The 21,281-nt window shown below is 50.5% G+C and overlaps 1 protein-coding gene across 3 annotated transcripts in view; it reads right to left on the reverse strand.

The window, feature by feature from the left end:
• LOC147098017 (AP-3 complex subunit mu-2) overlaps window positions 1-16,209 on the reverse strand; it is a 38,258-nt gene extending 22,049 nt beyond the window's left edge. The window contains exons 1-4 of one of the 3 annotated variants that reach the window (XM_085971210.1): window positions 15,859-16,209; window positions 4,184-4,355; window positions 1,778-1,915; window positions 650-811 (exon numbers count right to left, since the gene is read on the reverse strand). In XM_085971210.1, coding sequence (XP_085827336.1) covers window positions 650-811; window positions 1,778-1,915; window positions 4,184-4,355; window positions 15,859-16,131 — 745 coding nt within the window. In that variant the 5' untranslated portion in view covers window positions 16,132-16,209. Of the gene's footprint in view, window positions 1-649; window positions 812-1,777; window positions 1,916-4,183; window positions 4,356-10,762; window positions 11,014-15,858 lie in introns of those variants that run through there. The other 2 variants (XM_085971212.1, XM_085971211.1) reach the window with 2 other exon arrangements.
• Window positions 16,210-21,281: the final 5,072 nt, after the last annotated feature.

The following is a 21,281-nucleotide window of genomic DNA, read 5'->3' on the forward strand; positions in this document are numbered from 1 at the left end:
GCCAGTCTGTCTGGCTTCCATGGTAACCGGCATCGCCGGAGCTTCGGTAGCGTTCTGAGGTAGCGCCTCACTCCCTGACATTAGCGCCTTAGGAGAGTTGTGTAGCGCCTGATTTAGCGCTCAAATCACCTCCAGGGGCGATAGAGGCAAATTTTGCAGTCGGAGGCGATAATTAGCGCCAGGCGCTAAACTTTGCGCCCGGCCGATATTGGCGCCCCAAAATGGGTGACATCCAATTTTCCCCCCCTTAGGGTTCCCCCGCCAAAGTCATTTCTGCCACTCTGGAGCATGTAGGGACCAAAGCCCCACAAATCCCCTACAGGAACAGTCTTCCCCTCTTAGCCAAGTAGTTGGGAGGGGGGGGGGGGGGGGGGGGGGGGTATAAGGGATGACGTGCGTCAGCCTTTTTCTGAGAGGGCGTGGAAAAATAAAAACAACAAAAAAAAAAACCACAGAATACATGAAAGAACTGCTACCCTGGGCACTCTTGCACAGCTCATTGCAGATAATCATACAGTGGCACTGGTTGACATCTGGGTCTAATTCTCCAGCGAGTCCTCAAGGGGAGAAAAATGAAGACTTGGTTGTTTTGCGGTTTATACATTTCTATACTCCAGGAGCAATAGATCCTCTACTGGTCAAACTTAACTGGGAGGGCAGCCGACTTGCTCAGGAGGTCCCAAGTCCAATCCCGTGTCTGCACCATGATAGCTAAATTCAGTCGTGGTCTCATCATCAGTGCAATTGGCCTCAGTGGCGTATCCCTCAAAGAGATGAGACGGCGTTACAAACAGCTGCTCCGATTCAACATCTGGGCCAACAGTAGTATCCAGCTCCAGGGGATAATCATATTAACCCATCGACGTGGGGAAAGAGGGTAACCAATCAACACAGGAATACAAAAATAGAAGGATTGCCAGATGTTAAGCAGCCACCTTTGAAGTATTAATTACTTTCAGCATTGTGGGGTATCTTGCAGCACGCAACAAGACTGTAACTTAATCAAGGCAAGGCGTAGCTCGAGCGGTTCAGGGACACGAAGATTGAGTTACAGCTCAGTTACCTACTTCTTTGGAGCAGATCGCCACTGATACTCTGAGCTAGTAAAGGTGAACAGCGATACTAAAGGGTGAGGAAATGGCTTCGAGTAAAAAAAAGAGGAAGTCTCAGTGTGTTCGTGATTACCTGCATCTGGATGCAGCATTCCAAATTTGATGTTCATGCTAAGCTTGCAAGCATCCCATAATATAATATGCTGGTAATAAAATTACTGCTTACAGGAAACTCTCGATTTACCGGCACCTACATAACCGTAAATCTCTGTTAACCGGCAAAATTCAGGAGTAGGTTCAGGTAAGTTTTACTTCATATTAGTGGCCTGTTCCTGGATCTTGTGGCCAGGTTCCTGCACCCGTTGCTAAGCAACAGGGAAGCCTGGATTTGTTGCTGTGTACGGAGCTCTCGTACCTTTTACTATACCTCTCTGTAATCCGGACTTTCTGATGGGACCGGCACCACGCCAGTCCCGGATAAAAAAAGTTTCCTGTATAATCAATGTTAAGAGTACGGCAAGTTTCCCAGGCAACAGAATATGATGGGCAATGTTCCGTGATTTATTTTTGATGCGTGGCCCATTCAATTGTCCGCCCATGCGTGGTTATTTCCATTACAAAGGCGGAGAGCGGCTTGCGCGGGACCGCCAGACCGCTGTGCGGCTCGACGGGAACGCCGTCCCCAGCGACAGCGAACGTCCGTCATTCGGCCCTCCCCTCCGTACCTGATTTGTCAATGATGGCATCGATCTCTTCCACCACGTCAAAGTAGGCTTCGTTGTTGGCATACCTCACCCCGGTGCGGCGCCAGGGCACCACAGAGAGCTGCCCGGTGGGGAGATGGTCCCCAACATTGGTACTGCCTGCGAACAAAAGAAAATCGGGAGGAACGCAAACGGTAAGAGACAGATCGCTCATCTGGGAGCCCAGGAGAAATAACACACAAAATGTTAACATTTTATTTCGCTTGAGCATTAGCCTTTCAAGTTTTAATTTTTACTTAAATGAAGCACTTACGAATTGCAATTTGAGATTCAAAGGCGACCTCAGCAAAAGAAAAGCCGAGAAAACTACATTCAGAAACGGTTTGGCAAAACCTGGAACTCAAATGTACTTTGAAGTATTTTCATGTGATCACCTGCTGCCAGCAGTGAAGATATTTCTTGGGAGTCCTTTGGCAATAACTCGCGCGAGTGAACCCCTCCAAAGATGCATCTCCCTGTGAAAGCTGCTGGATTGGAGAGGTTTTCTTTGCAAGCACTGAACACACAGCAAAGAGAAGCGTTGACCTGCAGCTAAAGCAGTACAACGGCAATCTGGGCAGTGCCATCGAAAGCATCTGCTCTACAGCACGTGAGTGTCATGAACCAGCATCTACAGAGGCACACTGTCCCTATTGATAATGTAAAACATAAACGGTCTTGCCATTAGAGGCAGCCACAATGTCTAGTTGTTGGCAAACGAGAGTGGTTCAGCTTACTCACGCAGGCCTGCAAACGAGGTGTACGCGTCAGAAATAAGTCAGGGTTGCAATTCAAGCTTAACTGCACATGTGCGCTTGCCTTTCTGTTGTTCTAGATAAAGGGAGTGAAGGGTTATGGGGAGCGGGCAGGGAAGTGGCTTTGAGCCCAAGATCAGCCATTCACTCATTGGGAATAAGAACATAAGAAATAGGAGCCTCGAGCCTGCTCCACCATTCAATAAGATCATGGCTGATCTTGGGCTCAAAGCCACTTCCCTGCCCGCTCCCCATAACCCTTCAACTCCCTTATCTTGCAAAAATTTGTCTATCTCCACCTTAAATGTATTTAATGGCCCAGAAATTCGGGTCTCCACAGGTGAGTACGCACGGGGTAAGCCCAATAGAAGTGCCGGTTTCCTGCATGCACTGCACATGCGCGGGAAACCGGCACTTCCGTTCCCCTGAAAGAAGGGGTTGACAGGTGGAACGCGTGCGCAGGAGAGGCAGCGTGTGCGCATCGAACTTACGTTTTTTTTTTGCAGGTTTTCCTGGGAGGGTAAGTCTCCAGCAGTTACACTTTTAAAAAGCAGGCGCAAGGCCTGCTTTTAACAAGGTAAGTGGTGAATTGATTAAAATTAAAACATTTTTTCCACAGGTTTATTATTTTTAAATACTTTAAAGGTAAGATTATTTTTAGCCCAGTTAGAAAATGTAATTAATTTTTTCAAAAATTTAAATTAGTTCAAAATAGTTATTTCATGTAATTTATAGTTTTTAAAAAAAATATGATTTAAAAAAAAATTATTTGAAATTTTAGTGATGTTTTGGGGCTTACAGTATTTATAGGTTTGACAGCTCTTCCTGTCAAACTTATGAATGAAGCATTCCCTGCTACCATTGGCTCTCCATGGCCCACATGATCCCAGGGGACGCATTGAACTAACTGCACCCCTGGGATACGCAAGCACTGCGCGCCGGCAGTTGGAGGAGGTCCAGGATCGGAATCCCACGCGGGCCCACAGCTCAACGGCCGGCGCGCTAGGTAAGTGCAGGTCAGGGGCTTGCACCCACGGGAAGCCTCTGACCCGAATTTCTGGGCCATTGACCCAGCTTCCACAGCTCTCTGGGGCAGAGAATTCCACAGATTTACGACCCTCCGAGAGAAGAACTTCCCACAGCACTGGCATCGAGGCAATATTGCAGAAATACAGCTTGAAGTGGTTCTTGAGCATCTAAGTTGCATCCGATGCCTGGCTCTCACTGAAAACTGCAGTCTCACCCACTGACCGACACGAACATGGCAGTGACTACCGCTGGGGAAAATCATGGAACCCAACTGAGGGACGCAGTGCTGCCAAAAAGGACAGCAGGTTACAGGGCGGAGGGTGAAGGCAAACTGACCCACCGAGAGACAAGATCAATTTAAACAAATAGGTGTGAGAAACAGCCGATAAAGCCTCCGGGAAATGGCTAACACACGAGAGAAGAGGGAGGCGAGGCTGCCAATTGGCCAAGTCTGACCACCCCTCCGAGGAACGCCATCAACCTTTCCCTGAGCAGAAGCTGGGACTTCTCAGGCACGGAGTTACACCAAGGATGCAGCGGAAAACATGGCAAACCCCCTTGTGTTACTCTTGCAGCTGCCCCTGCCATAGCCCACAATACCTACCAGTGATGGTGTTCACAACAGTGCGGAGGATGGTGGGAGGCCTGATCAGCTCCTTCAAAATATTGGACTCCGTTGCCAAGGGGAAGCCATTGTCCAGCATCTCTTCCAGCACCTCGTATACAACCACAACATTGTCTTTGATTGACACCTCGGAACAGGTTCCAAAATAGTCCTGGAGAGGAAGAAAGAAGCATCACTCATCGGGAATAAGAGCAGGAATAGGCCACTCGGCCCCTCGAGCCTGCTCCGCCATTCAATAAGATCACGGCTGATCTTGGGCTCAAAGCCACTTCCCCACCCGCTCCCCATAACCCTTCACTCCCTTATCTTGTAAAAATTTGTCGATCTCCACCTTAAATGTATTTAATGACCCAGCCTCCACAGCTCTCTGGGGCAGAGAATTCCACAGATTTACGACCCTCAGAGAAGAAATTCCTCCTCATCTCAGTTCTAAAAGGGCGACCCTTTATTCTGAAACTGTGCCCCCGAGTTCTGGATTTCCCCACGAGGGGAAACATCCTCTCTGCATCTACCTTGTCGAGCCCCCTCAGTATCTTATATGTTTCAATAAGATCACCTCTCATTCTTCTAAATTCCAATGAGTATAGGCCCAACCTGCTCAACCTTTCTTCATAAGTCAACCCCCTCATCTCTGGAATTAACCGAGTGAATCGTCTCTAAACTGCCTCCAATGACGAGAATCTTACACCAGATCACTGCAAATTATTTTTTAGCTGCGATTTAATCACCAAAGAGGTGGGGGGGAAATAAATACAAAAAAAATCCAAGTCACAATGCACTATATAGTTTTAGACCCCAAAATTTCAGATACTAAGCTCTCTGACTCAGAAGACTGTAGGTTCAAATCCCACTCCAGGGACTTGAGCACATAAAGCACGGCTGACACTCCCAGTGCAGTGCTGAGGGAGTGCTGCACTGTCGGAGGTGCCGTCTTTCGCATGAGACGTTAAACCGAGGCCCGGTCTGCTCTCTCGGGTGGATGTAAAAGATCCCACGGCACTATTTCGAAGAAGAGCAGGGGAGTTCTCCTCGGTGTTCTGGCCAATATTTATCCCTCAATCAACATAACAAAAAAAATCATCTGGTCATTATCACCTTGCTGTTTGTGGGAGCTTGCTGTGCGCAAATTGGCTGCTGCGTTTCCCACATTACAACAGTGACTACACTTCAAAAGTACTTCATTGGCTGTAAAGCGCTTTGAGATGTCCGGTGGCTGTGAAAGGCGCTATATAAATACAAGTCTTTCTTCCTAAGGCTGTTCCCGATGGCAGGGGAGTCCAGAACCAGGGGTCACAGTCTAAGGATAAGGGGTAAGCCATTTAGGACAGAGATGAGGAGGAATTTCTTCACCCAGAGAGTGGTGAACCTGTGGAATTCTCTACCACAGAAGGCAGTAGAGGCCAATACATTAAATATATTCAAGAAGGAGTTGGATATATTTCTTAAGGTTAAAGGGATCAAGGGATATGGGGAGAAGGCAGGGACAGGGTACTGAATTTGGATGATAGCCACGATCTCATTGAATGGCGGAGCAGGCTCGAAGGGCCGAATGCTGCTCCTATCTTCTATGTTTCTATCTATGCTTCTAACTGAATGGGATTATATTGCCCTCAGTTTCCCAATACTAAAATATTGGGACTAATAACGTGATGGTGACCGCCCGCTGAATCTAATATTTTTAAAGAACCGATAAGGTTCCCCCCCCCGCCTCCCATCCTCAGGATTGTTGTGTATTGGGAGACGTTGTTTCCTGTATTGTTGGAGGCGACGGCTCGTCCTGTACCTGCTGTGCTTCGCTTGCTCCGATGCGGCCAGTAGCCGGAGCACTGGGAGTTTGCGCCAAAACCTCAGGAAACTCAAAAGACTCATCGAGATCCCACATTTCATTTATACAGGAAACTTTTTTATATCCGGCACCGGTGTGGTGCCAGTTGATCAAAAAGTCCGGATTACGGAGAGGTATACTTACTAAGGTACGAGAGCCCCGTACACGGCCACAGATCCAGGCGTCCCTGTTGCATGGCAACAGGTGTAGGAACCCCAGTTACACGGCCACAGATCCAGGAACCCCGGTTACACGGCCAGTAATATGAAGTAAAACTTACCTGAACCTACTCCTGAAGTTGGCTGGTTAAGAGAGATTTCCGGTTATTTAGGTGCTGGCAAAAAGTGAGTTTCCTGTATTAGTTGCCCCCTCACCCCATAATGTGAAAAAAGCACTAGTGTTCCAGTTGTTAAGCATCTGCTTGAAGCGGCAGGTGGGGAAGAGGTGAATTTTGCATCCTTGATTTTATATGGCCTCTTCAGCTGTTAATAACCCTATGTGGTACGACATCGCAAGTCCCCCGTGACAGTCAGAAAACCTTCATTGGCTGCATGTGCCCGATGTTCTACCTCCCATTTGGTGCTTCCAATGAAGGGGGCGGTGGGGGATAATGCGCCAAGGGTGCCATTAAAATATTTAAATAAGTCAACCTCACATTATGGTGGATGAGGGGTCAGGTCATCTATGCGTAGGTGCATCGGTCCCTGGAGGCACAGCACCAGGAACCCATTTTCAGCACCAGGAACGTATTTTCAGCCCCAAGGTGTTTTTAAGGCCGTGGGTTTGCAGATTGTCTCTTCACCTCTTGGGAATTGGGTTCAAATTTTCTTTTTTTTTTTTAAATTTGTTTATGGGATGCGGGCGTCGCCGGCAAGGCCAGCATTTATTGCCCATCCCTAATTGCCCTCGAGAAGGTGGTGGGTGAGCCGCCTTCCTGAACCGCTGCAGTCCGTGTGGTGAAGGTGCTCCCACAGTGCTGTTAGGGAGGGAGTTCCAGGATTTTGACCCAGCGACGATGAAGGAACGGACGATATATTTCCAAGTCAGGATGGTGTGTGACTTGGAGGGGAACTTGGAGATGGTGCTGTTCCCACGCGCCTGCTGCCCTTGTCCTTCTAGGTGGTAGAGGTCGCGGGTTTGGGAGGTGCTGCCGAAGAAGCCTTGGCGAGTTGCTGCAGTGCGTCTTGTAGATGGTACACACTGCCTTGTCTTTGATAGCTTTAAGGGACCATATGACACAAGTAGGGTTAACCCAATTCCTTGTGGCAGTCTCAAACATGCCACATGACTTGATGGATAGCATGGGATGTGAAAAAAATTCAATTGAGCTCCTCTGAGCTTTTGATTGCAAGCACACTGTTGGTGTAAAGCAATGGATCCTTCCCCTGTGTGCGAGCTGACCTCAAGTGGTCGACAGCCACACTGGGTATAAATAGTTGGGAGCAGAGGGAAACAAGGTTGCACCATCTCTGCACGGACATCCTTCACCTCGATGAGCGCAAAAAAATAGCCAAAGCTCTTTTCCAAGGTAGATTACGTGCCCCCTCACACTGGCGCATCAACAGAGCGAACTACAGGGCAGCTGGACGGGAAGAACCTGTGCCCACAATTATAGATCAGCAGCTGGCGAGGTACAAAGGCAAGAGGCATCTTCACCGGGAACAGAAATGACAAAAAGCAGTCAGTCTCAACTACTGCACACCTCTGTGTCAAGGAACCCATTTATGATGGGTCACTTCATAAAATAATTTGGGTTTAAGGACCGAATCAATTGGTTTGGAAGGAACACCAACTCCGCAGAAAATTCATTCCTCCAGCTTCTCAAGAAACTGCGGTTGCAATCGTCTTCTGCGGCTGGAGCTCCGCGGATTCTGTTACTGCACAGCAGGAACACAACCAGCCCTTGCCATTAATATTTCAATAACCAGGATCCGTTTCACTTCCCGGGCTGTGTTTTATTCCCTGAGTGCAGTGAATTCAGTACAGTGCCTGCGAGAAAAGGCAGCCTGTACACGGGAAGATCGACACCCCACCGAACCACACATCTGTTCATTCTAGATGGTCTGAGGTTTGAGCCCGAGGGGGAAAAAATTGGGTGGCGCCTCAAGCTAACGTCACTAATTTTAGCGCCCTGAAAAAGTTAGCGCCCCTCCGCCGTAAATTCAGTGGTAGCGCCTCAAGCAGGAGGCAGGGCGCTACTGGAAGCACTCCCCCTCCTTCTTGGGGCGCTACTACTGAAGTTCGCGGCGCTACGTGCAACAGCGCCACCCACGTCGGCACGTAGTGCCGCGTCACTGCAGGCCTCCCAGCCCTGATTAAAGGGGCGGGGCCTAGCGCTGTGGGCACCGGGGCCCTGCTGGACCACCGGGGAGCGGGGTGCCGTGAAAACTCAGCAATCACGACCGGCACAAAAAAAGGGAAAGGGGGCAGGCGCCGGCAGTCGGCCAAAATAAAAATGGCCGCCCGATACCTGCCCGTTAAGTCGCGCCGCCGCTGCTGCAAAAACGCCCCGACCCTGTCGGGCACATCGTCCAGCGATAGGTCAGGGGGCGCGAGGGAAGTTTGCGGCCAGGGCGCTACTGGTTACCATCGCGGCTAACCTCCTGCTGAATTTTGCGGGAGGCAGTAGCGTCGCCGCGCCCTAGGGGATTTGTGCCCCGTTAGTGCCCCCACCCAGGGGCAAATCAACCCAATTTTCCCCCCTCGAGTCTGCTACAGCAGCTCTCAACTGGAACAGCAATAGGTGGGCTAAAGAGGTTTCGGTAATCTTGGGGCAATGATCTAATGACCTTCTCCTTCCCCAGTGGGAAAGACAGGTCAGGATTGGCTGGGATCATCCCCGCCGCCAAATCGGCTCGGAGCGCGGGCTTGCACGTAAAGAACGGCCACTTGAACGAGGACTGAGGGTCTGCCAGCACCGGTAAAACTGTGAACTTGCTCGAATCTGAACCGAACAAGACCGCTGTCCCAAAATAACCGCGTACGCAAACCGGCCACCTTAGCCGAGGTGTGAAACAGGTGACCTCGAACTGGAGCTCTGCCACTGATGCCCAGGAGCAGCCTGGCAACTGGGGCTTCTCTGGGACGCCAGTGCCAGTTGTAAAACTGATATCAGATGGGCTCGACATTCAGCCATTCCGCTCAATGCACCTTGCTTCTGAACTCCACAATATCTTCCATCAAACTGCAATAGGAATTCTCCACACAAATTCTATTTCAGCAACTCTTCACAACCAGACTCTCTTGATAAGTACAGGATGGGCGTGCATGGCAAGGCAGCGAGGAGTGTGGGGCAAAACCGTCAGACTTCAACGGCTTCAAGAGATGGCCTTTACTCAGACACTTAATGTTAAAGGTGTGCTGTACATACGTACATACGAATTAGGAGCAGGAATAGGCCACTCGGCCCCTCGAGCCTGCTCCGCCATTCAATAAGATCATGGCTGATCTGATTACTCCACATTCCCGCCTACCCCCGATAACCTTTCACCCCCTTGCTTACCAAGAATCTCTCTACCTCTGCCTTAAAAATATTCAAAGATTCTGCTTCCACCGCCCTCTGAGGGAGAGAGTTCCAAAGACTCACGACCCTCCGAGAAAAAATGTCTCCTCATCTCTGTCTTAAATGGGCGACCCCTTATTTTTAAAACAGTGACCCCTAGTTCTAGATTCTCCCACAAGAGGAAACATCCTCTCCACATCCACCCTGTCCAGACCGCTCAGGATCTTATATGTTTCAATCAAGTCACCTCTTACTCTTCTAAACTCCAGCGGATACAAGCCTAGCCTGTCCAACCTTTCCTCATAAGACAACCCGCCCATTCCAGGTATTAGTCTAGTAAACCTTCTCTGAACTGCTTCCAACGCATTTACATCCTTCCTTAAATAAGGCGACCAATACTGTACACTGTACTCCAGATGTGGTCTCACCAATGCCCTGTATAACTGAAGCACAACCTCCCTACTGTGGTTGTGTTCTTTAAATGTACCGACTTTACTAGCTTGCGCCGTGTGTGCGTGCCACAGTGCACGGGCTAAAAGTAGCAGATGGGCACACTAATTAGAACCACACATTTTTTTCACCGTAAACATTTTTCTACCGCGTGCTTGATGCTCCGGAAAATGGGCGATCCCGATAAATCGCTTAAAACATGTCCAACAATCTGCGCAAATCGCAAGCTGCTTCACCAATTTGACAAGAGCCTAGAGACTCTGCACGAAACTGGTACCGCTGAATGAATAATATTTTAACAGTGAAACACTTCTCGCTCACACAACACTGCTTTTGAACGCGAGATCACGAAGCAGAGCTGGAGAAATGTCGGGGGGGGGGGGGGGGGGGCGCAGATCACAGTCCGTCTAAACCCGGTGCTCCGACTGCAATTGGAAACTCTAATCGCACCACATGACAGGTCAAAGCTCCCCAAATCATCACATGACACATCAGAGCACAGCAGGACAACAATGGCTGTTATCTTAGCTCCAATCAGGCAACTCCGTGCCAGCACTGCCCCCAAGCCACAAACTGGGTCATGCACTAATTAAAGGTCTCGAGATTCCTATTTGTGCTGCAGCTTGGAGATTGACTATGAAATACAACCACTCTGGAAGTAAACAAGGCGGCCTTTTTTCACCCTCTGCTGCCTTAATCACTCGCTAGTCTGTGGAGGCCAGAATATGCCAACAGATTTACTTTCCGCTCCTCTCATTATAAAGGAAAATCAGCAGCTTACTCGACATGTGGCGCGCTCAATTCCTGTTGCCAGCTGTGTGTGTAATACTCGCAGGGTGACCCGCAGCACTGGCAGGACAGGGCAGGGCAGATTCATCAGATTACAGCAACAGATCACTGAAACTGCAGCAGAAGCACCGAGGGCCTGCGTGTCCTTTACCCGTCGATTCCTCACTGCAGTCTCTGGTCCAACACAGGCATGATCCCAAGGCAGACACTCTCAGTATTTCCAGTCACCCCCGCTGGCTCACACTGCAACCAAACTGCTTCAAAGCCTCAGTGTCAGCCGTGGCTCAGTGGGCAGCACCCTCGCCTCTGAGTCAGGAGGTTGTGGGTTCAAGTCCCACTCCAGGGACTTGAGCACATAAAGCTAGGCTGACACTCCCAGTGCAGTACTGAGGGAGTGCCGCACTGTCGGAGGTGCCGTCTTTCGGATGAGACGTTAAACCGAGGCCCCGTCTGCTCTCTCAGGTGGACGCAAGAGATCCCGCGGCACTACTTTGAAGAAGAGCAGGGGAGTTATCCCCAGTGTCCTGGCCAATATTTATCCCTCAACCCTCAGATGATCTGGTCATTATCACATTGCTGTTTGTGGGAGCTTGCTGTGCACAAATTGGCTGCCGCGTTTCCCACATTAAAACAGTGACTCCACTTTCAAAAGTACTTCATTGGCTGTAAAGCGCTTTGGGACGTCCAGTGGTCGTGAAAGGCGCTGGAGAAATGCAAGTCTTTCTTTCCCTGATCCAACCGAGAGGCTCCTAAAAAAAGTCGTGAGATGGAAGGAACGATTGAATGATCATCTAGAGCCAGGGCTGACTGAGAAGGGGGACTTGTGTTGTTCAATTGATCCTAACCCTGACGTTTGCTTCACTGTAATCGGTGTGAATCCATGCTCTTCAGTCAGTGTAGTTGTTTAAGCAGAGAGATATCTCTCCCCAAACGTGGAGGAGACACAAACAAGTCTCAAGGTCATATTTTTTTTAAATAAATGTGCATCTTGTTGTGGAAGTGACTGACCGGCAGAGAGGCTGCTTTCAGCATTCGCCATTTCTTGATTGTCATAGTTTAACGTAGGTTCTTTCACACAGAGTTTCTTTTTGTCAAAACCAAAGACAATGAAGAACAGAAAGTGTTGGACACACACAACAGGTCTGTTCACAACTGAAAAGAGAAGACAAATTAATAATTCGGGTAGAAACTATTTGTCAGAACTGAAATCTGAAGGCAAAAGAGCCCACAGAACTAGCCAACAGAAAGGGTGAAAGGGGCGAAGGCTAAAATACAGATAATTTAACTGCTAATATTAAGAGGCAGCTAAAGGGTTTAATCATCTATACACGGACTTTTCAATCTGGACGGCGGTGTAAAGTGATGCTGGATAATATGCCAAAGACATTTCAATCAGGCTGGGAAAATGCAGCAGAAAGACAAGAGTGGAGTCAAACAGTCGCAAAATAAGACCATAGAAATAGGAACAGGAGTCGGCCCCTCGAGCCTGCTTCGCCATTCAATAAAATCATGGCTGATCTTCGACCTCATCTCCACTTTCCTGCACTATCTCCATATCCCTTGATACCCTTAATATTCAAAAAATCTATCACTCTCTGTCTTGAATATACTCAATGACTGAGCCTCCACGGCCCTCTGGGGTAGAGAATTCCAAAGGTTCACCACCCTCTGAGTGAAGAAATTTCTCCTCATCTCAGTCCTAAATGGCCAACCCCTTATTCTGAGACTGTGACCCCTGGTTCTAGACTCCCCAGCCAGGGGGAACATTCTCCCTGCATCTACCCTGTCAAGCCCTGTAAGAATTTTGTATGTTCCAATGAGATCACCTCTCATTCTTCTAAACTCTAGAGAATATAGGCCTAGTCTACTCAATCTCTCCTCATAGGACAATCCCCCCATCCCAGGAATCAGCCTTTGTTCAGGAATAAAATTAAATGCAAACAGGAAGGAAGGATGTTCTTGCCATGGAGAGAGTGCAGCGAAGATTCACCAGGCTGATACCTGGGATGGCAGGAATGACGTATGAGGAGAGATTGGGTCGATTGGGCTTATACTCGCTGGAGTTTAGAAGAATGAGAGGGGATCTCATTGAAACTTATAAAATTCTAACAGGACTAAACAGACTAGATGCAGAAAGGATGTTCCCGATGGCCGGGGAGTCCAGAACCAGGGGTCACAGTCTAAGGATAAGGGGTAAGCCATTTAGGACAGAAATGAGGAGGAATTTCTTCACCCAGAGAGTGGTGAACCTGTGGAATTCTCTACCACAGAAGGCAGTAGAGGCCAAATCATTAAATATATTCAAGAAGGTGTTAGATATATTTCTTAAGGCTAAAGGGATCAAGGGATATGGAGAGAAGGCAGGGACAGGGTACTGAGTTTGGATGATCAGCCATGATCTCATTGAATGGCGGAGCAGGCTCGAGGGGCCGAATGGCCTACTCCTGCTCCTATCTTCTATGCTTCTGTTTCTATAAATGTTCGGACAGCTCGGATGTCAAGTTGTTAAAATCAAATCAGACCAGAATTTCCCCCTCCTCCCTGTGGTAAACCACTGTTGTTAGTATTGTTGTTCACTGTTAGTACTGTTGTTCACTCTTGCATATTGTTGTACTTGTCTGTGCATGCCTCAGCTGACTCCGCCCCTGGCTCCACCCTCATGGCTGGGTATAAAGGTCGCTGCTCAGAAGCCTCCGGCCCTTTTGGATACCAGGCAACCACAAGAGGCATGCTCTGTTCTTTGGTAATAAAAGCCTGTTTATTACTTTCTCAATCTCCAGTCTTTTGTAGCAATTGATAGTGCATCACTCCCCGCTTTAGAAAAAAATCTGTTCACAGGCTACTGAACCCGACTCTTTGTAACAGTCGTCAGCAGATTTATACTCTGCGTCTACCTGTTGTTCTTCTCTTCCCTTCCCCCACCACTTTGTTTTGGTCAGCCTTGCAAATGGTTCACCTGTCTCCCTTTTAGGCAGGCCTGATGAAGGGGTCTCCATCTTAAGCATTAGCCTGGCTTCTCAGACAGTGGGCCCGCTGAATAATCTCCGTTTTCACTCCAGATTTAAGCAGTCACCCAAAAGGTCAACAGTGGAAAGATTCACGAGAGGAAGAATCTCAGGACACAGACCGCCTCAGATAAAGTCGTTCTCTCAGCCTTTGTTCATGAAAGGAGTCAGTCACAAACTTCCGATTACCGAAATAAAAACCGTAAAAGGCAAAAGCGAAATACTGCGGATGCTGGAAAGCTGAAATAAAAACAGAAAATGTCGGAAATACTCAGGTCAGGCTGGGTATTTTCTGTTTTGATTAAAAATCCAAAGGGTTGTCCTCCAACATGCTGCCTTCAATTCAGCAACAGCTGCCAGTCATCGCAGTGCCAGCACAGTCCGTACTTGCCCAAAATATTCACAAAACAAAAAGAGGAAGAGCCACATAAAACAGGAAGAAGGGAATAATCGGCCATTATTAAATGGGAGTTTATGCTTAATGTCATAAAGTAAGATAAATGTAGGCCCACTCCACCATCCAAGGCCCTAAACACTGGAATTCATTCCCTAAACCTCGCCACCTCTCTCTCCTCCTTTAAGACGCTCCTTAAAACCAACCTCTTCTGCCCGAATATCTCCTTATGTGGCTCGGTGTCAAATTTTGTTTGATAACGCTCCTGTGAAGCACCTTGGGATGCTTCACTATGTTAAAGGTGCTATATAAATGCAAGTTGTGGTTGTTCATTGGCCCTGGGGTTTAATATATGAAACTGCTGAACAGGCGAGGTTGAGCTGTAAGCAGCCCTCTCATCAATGGACCAGAACCTCATGCCAGTGCACTGAAAGTTCTGGTCAGCTCTAACCAGCAATATTTAAGTAAGAAACACAGGAATTCTCTGCCCAAGAGGGCTGTGGGTGCTGAGTTGTTGAGTATATTCAAGGCTGAGGTCGATAGATTTTTGGACTCGGAGAATCAAGGGTTATGGGGATCAGGCGGGAAGGTGGAGTTGAGGTCGATGATCAGCCATGATCTTATTGAATGGCGGAGCAGGCTCGAGGGGCTGTATGGCCTACTCCTGCTCCTATTTCTGATGTTCTAATGAATGAGAAAGGCCTAAGAGGCACCTGGGAAGTATACAGAGATCCTGCTGGGTGACTTTTAGGATGGGATGACAATACACACAGCTTCTGAGATAGGACCACACACCAAAAGAAAAAAACACCCAGCCTGTGTGTGATGCTGGTCAACCTGCCCTGCCTTTGCAGTATGATCTGTGTCCTTGTTCCTAGCTTCAGGTGGAACACTTCCCACTCCCTGGGATCAGTTAAAATTCCCAAGGGAATGATGTTAAAAGAAGCGCCTTTCACAACCACCAGCAATGTGATAATGACCAGATAATCTGTTTTATTTAAGTGAGGTTGGTTGAGGGATAAACATTGGCCTGGACACCGGGGAGAACTCCGATACCAATAGTGTAATGGGATCTTTCACATCCAACTGAGAGGACAGACGGGACCAGAAGACAGCCCCTCCGGCAGTGCAACACTCCCTCAGTACTGCCCCTCCGACAGTGCGGCGCTCCCTCAGTACTGCCCCTCCGACAGTGCAACACTCCCTCAGTACTGCCCCTCCGACAGTGCAGCGCTCCCTCAGTACTGCCCCTCCGACAGTGCAGCGCTCCCTCAGTACTGCCCCTCCGACAGTGCGGCGCTCCCTCAGTACTGCCCCTCCGACAGTGCGGCGCTCCCTCAGTACTGCCCCTCCGACAGTGCGGCGCTCCCTCAGTACTGCCCCTCCGACAGTGCAGGGCTCCCTCAGTATTGCCCCTCCGACAGTGCAGGGCTCCCTCAGTACTGCCCCTCCGACAGTGCAGCACTCCCTCAGTACTGCCCCTCCGACAGTGCAGCACTCCCTCAGTACTGCCCCTCCGACAGTGCAGCACTCCCTCAGTACTGCCCCTCCGACAGTGCGGCGCTCCCTCAGTACTGCCCCACGACAGTGCAGCACTCCCTCAGTACTGCACTGAAGGCTCAGCCTGGATTTTGTGCTCCAGTCTCTGGAGTGGGGCCCACAGACCTGCTGCTGAGCCGGGACACCCACCTGGAAGGTGTCGACCACCCTGTGGAGGAACTCGATGACGAAGAGCGGGGGCACCTCGCTCTGAATGACGGCCACGAAGAAGATGCGCTGGCGGTAGACGCTGATGAGGTAGTGGTGCGGGGTGGGGATGACGGGCGGCACCTTCTCCGCCTCGCCCGCCTTCTCCTGCGCCTCGAAGAAATAGTCGCAGACCGAGCGGCTCACCACGCTCTTCCAGTGCTTCTCCAGGAAGATGTCCCCGGAGGAGTTGATGAGAAACAGGCTGTGGATCATGGCTCAGTCCCCGGGCTCCCGCTCCGGCTCCGCTCTGCCTCTCCAACCTCTTCCGGGCTCCTCCAGCCCCGCTCCCATTGGCCAGCCGAGCGCCCCGGCCCCGGCCCCGCCCTACCCCGCTCCCATTGGTCAGTCGCACCGATCAGCCCCGCTCCCATTGGCCAGCCGCGCTCCACCAGCCCCGCACCCATTGGCCAGCCGAGCGCTCCACTAGCCCCGCTCCCATTGGTCAGCGGTGCGCCCCGGCCCCGCCCAGCCTCGCTCCCATTGGTCAGCCGCGCTCCACGAGCCCTGCTCCCATTGGCCAGCCGAGCGGCCCGGCCCCGCCCTGCTCCCCATTGGCCAGCCGCGCTCCACCAGCCCCGCTCCCATTGGCCGGCCGTGCGCTCCACCAGCCCCGCTCCCATTGGTCAGCCGCACGCCCCGGCCCCGCCCTGCCCCGCTCCTATTGGCCAACCGGGCGCTCCACCAGCCCCGCTTCCATTGGCCAGCCGCGCGCCCCGGCCCCGCCCTGCCCCGCCCTGCCCCGCTGTCATTGGTCAACCGCGCTCCACCAGCCCCGCTCCCATTGGTCAGTCGCGCACCCCCAGTCCCGCTCCGATTGGTTACCCGCGCACCACCAGCTCTGCTCCCATTGGTCAGCCGCGCTACCCCCCCCCCCAACCCCAGCCCTGTCTCCATTGGTCAGACGAGCACCCCGGCCCCGCCCTGCTCCGCTCCCATTTTCAGCCGCGCTCCACCAGCCCCGCTCCCATTGGCCTGCCTCCTCCATTCCTCAGCCGATTGGAGCATTGTCCAGCGCGTTCCGGGCCCGACCCCGCGCTGATTGAGCGAGGCCGCTCGGGATTATCCAATGAGAGATGGGCGGACGCAGCTGCGCTTCCCGGCGGGGCCAATCAGAGCCCGGAGCGGGTCCGGAGGCTGCGGCGCCTCTCCCGGGGCCCCACCGCCATTGAAGTACCCCTGGACCCCAGTTATTGGCAAGGACTTGGCCAGCTCCTGAACCCCGTCAACAATCCTTACTCTGACATCCCCATTACACCTCCCCTAGACCCTCCCCCATCTCCACTGGTCTCCAGCATCATCCCTTTTGTCATTTAATCTCTCCTTCCTTCCACCCATCACAGACCTTCCCTTCGTTCTCCCTCCCCCTCCCCCTCTCTCTCCTCCCCTTCCTCCCCCTCTCCATCTCCCCCTCCCCCCTCCCTCCCTCTCCCCTCCTCTCCCCTCTCCCCTCCCTCCCTCTCCCCCCTCCTCCTCTCCTCCTCCCCCCTCTCCCCTCCCTCCCTCTCCCTCTCCCCCCTCCTCCTCTCCCCCTCCCTCCCTCTCCCCTCCTCTCCTCCCCCCTCTCCCCTCCCTCCCTCTCCCCCTCCTCCCTCTCCCCCCTCCTCCTCTCCCCCTCCCTCCCTCTCCCCTCCTCCTCTCCCCCTCCCTCCCTCTCCCCTCCTCTCCTCCCCCCTCTCCCCTCCCTCCCTCTCCCCCTCCTCCCTCTCCCCCCTCCTCCTCTCCCCTCCCTCCCTCTCCCCCCTCCTCCTCTCCCCCTCCCTCCCTCTCCCCTCCCTCCCTCTCCTCCCTCCCTCCTCTCTCCCCCTCCCTCCCTCTCCTCCCCCCTTCCCTCCCTCCCTCTCCCCCCTCTCCCCCTCCCCCCTCCCCTCCCCCTCTCTTCCTCTCCCCTCCTCTCCCTCTGCCACCCTCTCCCTGCCCCTACATTTGCTTAAAACCCGTTACGTCTCCAACTTTTTCCAGTTCTGACGAAGGGTCACCGACCTGAATCATTAACTCTGTTTCTCTCTCTCCACACTTTCTGTTTGTATTTTAAGATTTCTTGTCCCCCGTGCCAGTAATCAGCTACACATACTTACCACCCTTTTTTGTAAAAAAAAATGTTGCTCCTGCATTTCCGATTTTCATTTGCGGTCCGTAATTTGCAAATATGACCCCTTGTGCTTAAATTGGTGGCGACATTGGCAGGCCCACGCTTAATTTGAGCACATAATCTACATGGGAATTGCTTGACAATAGAAGGCCGAGGTTCATCTGCCCCTTCACCTGCGTTAGTGTCTGCAGTAGCTCAGTGGGTAGCACCCTCGCTTCTGAGTCTGAGATTGTGGGTTCAAGTCCCTTAGTCGAGGGGTCAATAACAAGGGGACATAGATTCAAGGTAAGGGGCAGGAGGTTTAGAGGGGATTTGAGGAAAAACTTTTTCACCCAGAGGGTGGTTGGAATCTGGAACTCACTGCCTGAAAGGGTGGTAGAGGCAGGAACCCTCACAACATTCAAGAAGCATTTGGACGAGCACTTGAAATGCCATAGCATACAAGGCTACGGACCAAATGCTGGAAAATGGGATTAGATTAGACAGGGCTTGATGGCTGGCGCGGACGCGATGGGCCGAAGGGCCTCTTTCTGTGCTGTATAACTCTATGACTATGACTCTGTGACTCCAGGGACTTGAGCACATAAATCCAGGCTGACACTCACAGTGGAGTGCTGCACTGTCGGAGGTGCCGTCTTTCGGATGAGACGTTAAACCGAGGCCTCGTACCCTCTCTCAATTGGACGTAAAAGATCCCGCGGCAATATTTCGAAGAAGAGCAGGGGTCTCCCTGGTGTCCTGGCCAATATTTATCCCTCAACCAACATAACAAAAACAGATTATCTGGTCATTATCACATTGCTGTTTGTGGGACCCTGCTGTGCGCAAATTGAGGGAAACGCAGCAGCCAAGGACGCACAGCAAGCTCCCACAAACAGCAATGTGGTAATAGTGATGTTGATTAAAGGATAAATACTGGCTAGGACACCGGGGATAACTCCCCTGCTCTTCTTCAAAATGGTGCCATGGGATCTTTTACGTCCACCTGAGACAGCAGACGGAGCCTCGGTTTAACGTCTCATCCGAAAGACAGCACCTCCAACAGTGCAGCGCTCCCTCAGCACTGCACTGGAGTGTCAGTCTAGATTTTGTGCTCAAGTCTCTGGAGTGGGACTTGAACCCACAACCTTCTGACTCGGAGGCAAGGGGGCTACCCACTGAGCCGCGGCTGACACACTCACAGATCTCAGAATCACCCACAGACTGCTGTGTTTATGGGTCACTCCTGCGGTGCTGAGTCTTGTAGTCATCCACAAATCTATGAATTTATTTGTTCACGTTGCTGTTCGTAACTCAGCAAAAATGTGGCTGTTAAAATGCGATCCTTGATTGCTTTCTGTCTGAATAGGCAATCTCCACCTACAGATTATCTCGCTCAGGAGTATGCGGCCCGCTATGATAGCTGTGGCATTTTTGCACGGAAAAGCCTCTTAAGTTAGTGAATTTATCGCCTGTTACCAGGCAATGCTGGTATCCTGAGCTGGACTGGTTAAAAAATCAACCTGGAGATGGGCCCATGTTCCCTCAGCGGGCGGTGCCACTTGAAGGAGAGCACGATTTGACTGCGGGGAACGGTTTTGCAGCAGACAGGCAAGACATCGCTGGTGAAGAGTTCTTTATTGAGGTGATCAAACCAAGCGCGAATTAAAACAATTACAACGCTCAAGACATAGTTATAAGAACAGAATTAAATAATTACCGTGTTCTCTTCTGAGGAGAGGTGCTTGACCTGCTCGGCTGTTTCCTTCTTCTTTGTAGCTACTTCCTCTTCCATTGTAAGAACATTCGAATCTGACAACAATATGATTTGCAACTTAATCCTTTTATTGTGCGTGCCTTTGGCACACGCAATGTCTCTAAGCAGTAGACATATGAGAAAATAAACGCAATTACCCCATTTTTTTCTCTGGGTAGAGACGTAACTTTCATCGATCCTGGCATTCTCTACAAATTGTGAACGAAACCCTTTATAGGCCTCTAGTCACGCACACTGTCCTTGATGACTCATTATGGCACGACAAGTGTTATTTTGAACAAGACCCCCAGAAATGAGACAACTACCAGATGGTCAGACTGTTTACCATTAAGCACGTAACTAATCATCTTAGCCCCTTTATCTAATTCCTTATCTCAAGACTGTCTTGGTTATCTCGTTTCACAGTGTGGTGACAAAAAAAAGCCAACAGGCATGAATCGCACATCCTGCACTTTCAGCAGAAGCTAACCAGCACAGTCAGCTAAACTGTACCCTGTCACATTTTTTAATATTCGTTCCTGAGATGTGGGCATCGCTGGCAAGGCCAGCATTTATTGCCCATCCTTAATTGCCCTTGAGAAGGTGGTGGTGAGCCGCCTTCTTGAACCGCTGCAGTCCATTAAACCCCAAGGCATCCTGGGAATGAACAGCTTTAATCATTTCATTATTTTTAGCCACAGTGCAAATCCACAAGCCATTTGTAAATGAAAAGAGATTATATGGGATTAAACCAAATCCTAGCCCTACATGTATATGTACACACGACTAGGGTAGCTTACACAGCCGACCTCTTATGACCTGTACTTATAATGGTCTTGGAATCGGTTCAAGGTCGACCCATGCACCTGGGGACTCAAAATGTGATGTTTTTCCAACATAACAAGGTCAGGGAGGTTGATTGGCTATTGTCTGCTGGATGAGTTTGGACTGGAAGGAGCCATGAACTAATCATCAACTGGCTAATTTCTTTAAGTGCCAGGTATTGTCCAGAGCTACAGTGATTAAGATAAGGCCGGTCGATCATGAACAGCTTATCGCAACAAAGCATTCTTAGCAAATTACCTGGGATTACAGTAACTACGCTAAACACAGGTTATTGCCACATTTTACTTTTAACTCTTTCATTGCCAGGCAGCGTAATTAAAATTCAGTGTACTCCATATCTTCATGGGCTCTTGCTCGAATCTTCCTTGACCCGTCCATTGTTACACCCATGAGCTGCTCAGTCACAGAATCACCCATGTGCTACTGAGATTTTCCTCTTTTGTGTATGGGCATAAATAATCACCTGGGCAATGCACATCCTATAGGAAGGATTGCATACCCATATCAAAGCCAGCCAGGTTTTCCATCCATTTAAATTCATGGATCGAATGTTAGGCAGCCTCCGTTATGGACCTACATTGGCTCCCGCTTAAGCACGCCTCGATTTTAAAATTCTCAACCTTGTGTTCAAATCCCTCCATGGCCATGCCCCTCCCTGTCTCTGTAACCTTCTCCAGTCCTACAATCCCCCGA

The sequence above is a fragment of the Somniosus microcephalus genome, chromosome 30 (assembly GCF_052327205.1).
Source record: "Somniosus microcephalus isolate GS21.2 chromosome 30, FLI_Smic_1.0, whole genome shotgun sequence".
In the NCBI taxonomy this organism is placed as follows: Eukaryota; Metazoa; Chordata; class Chondrichthyes; order Squaliformes; family Somniosidae; genus Somniosus; species Somniosus microcephalus.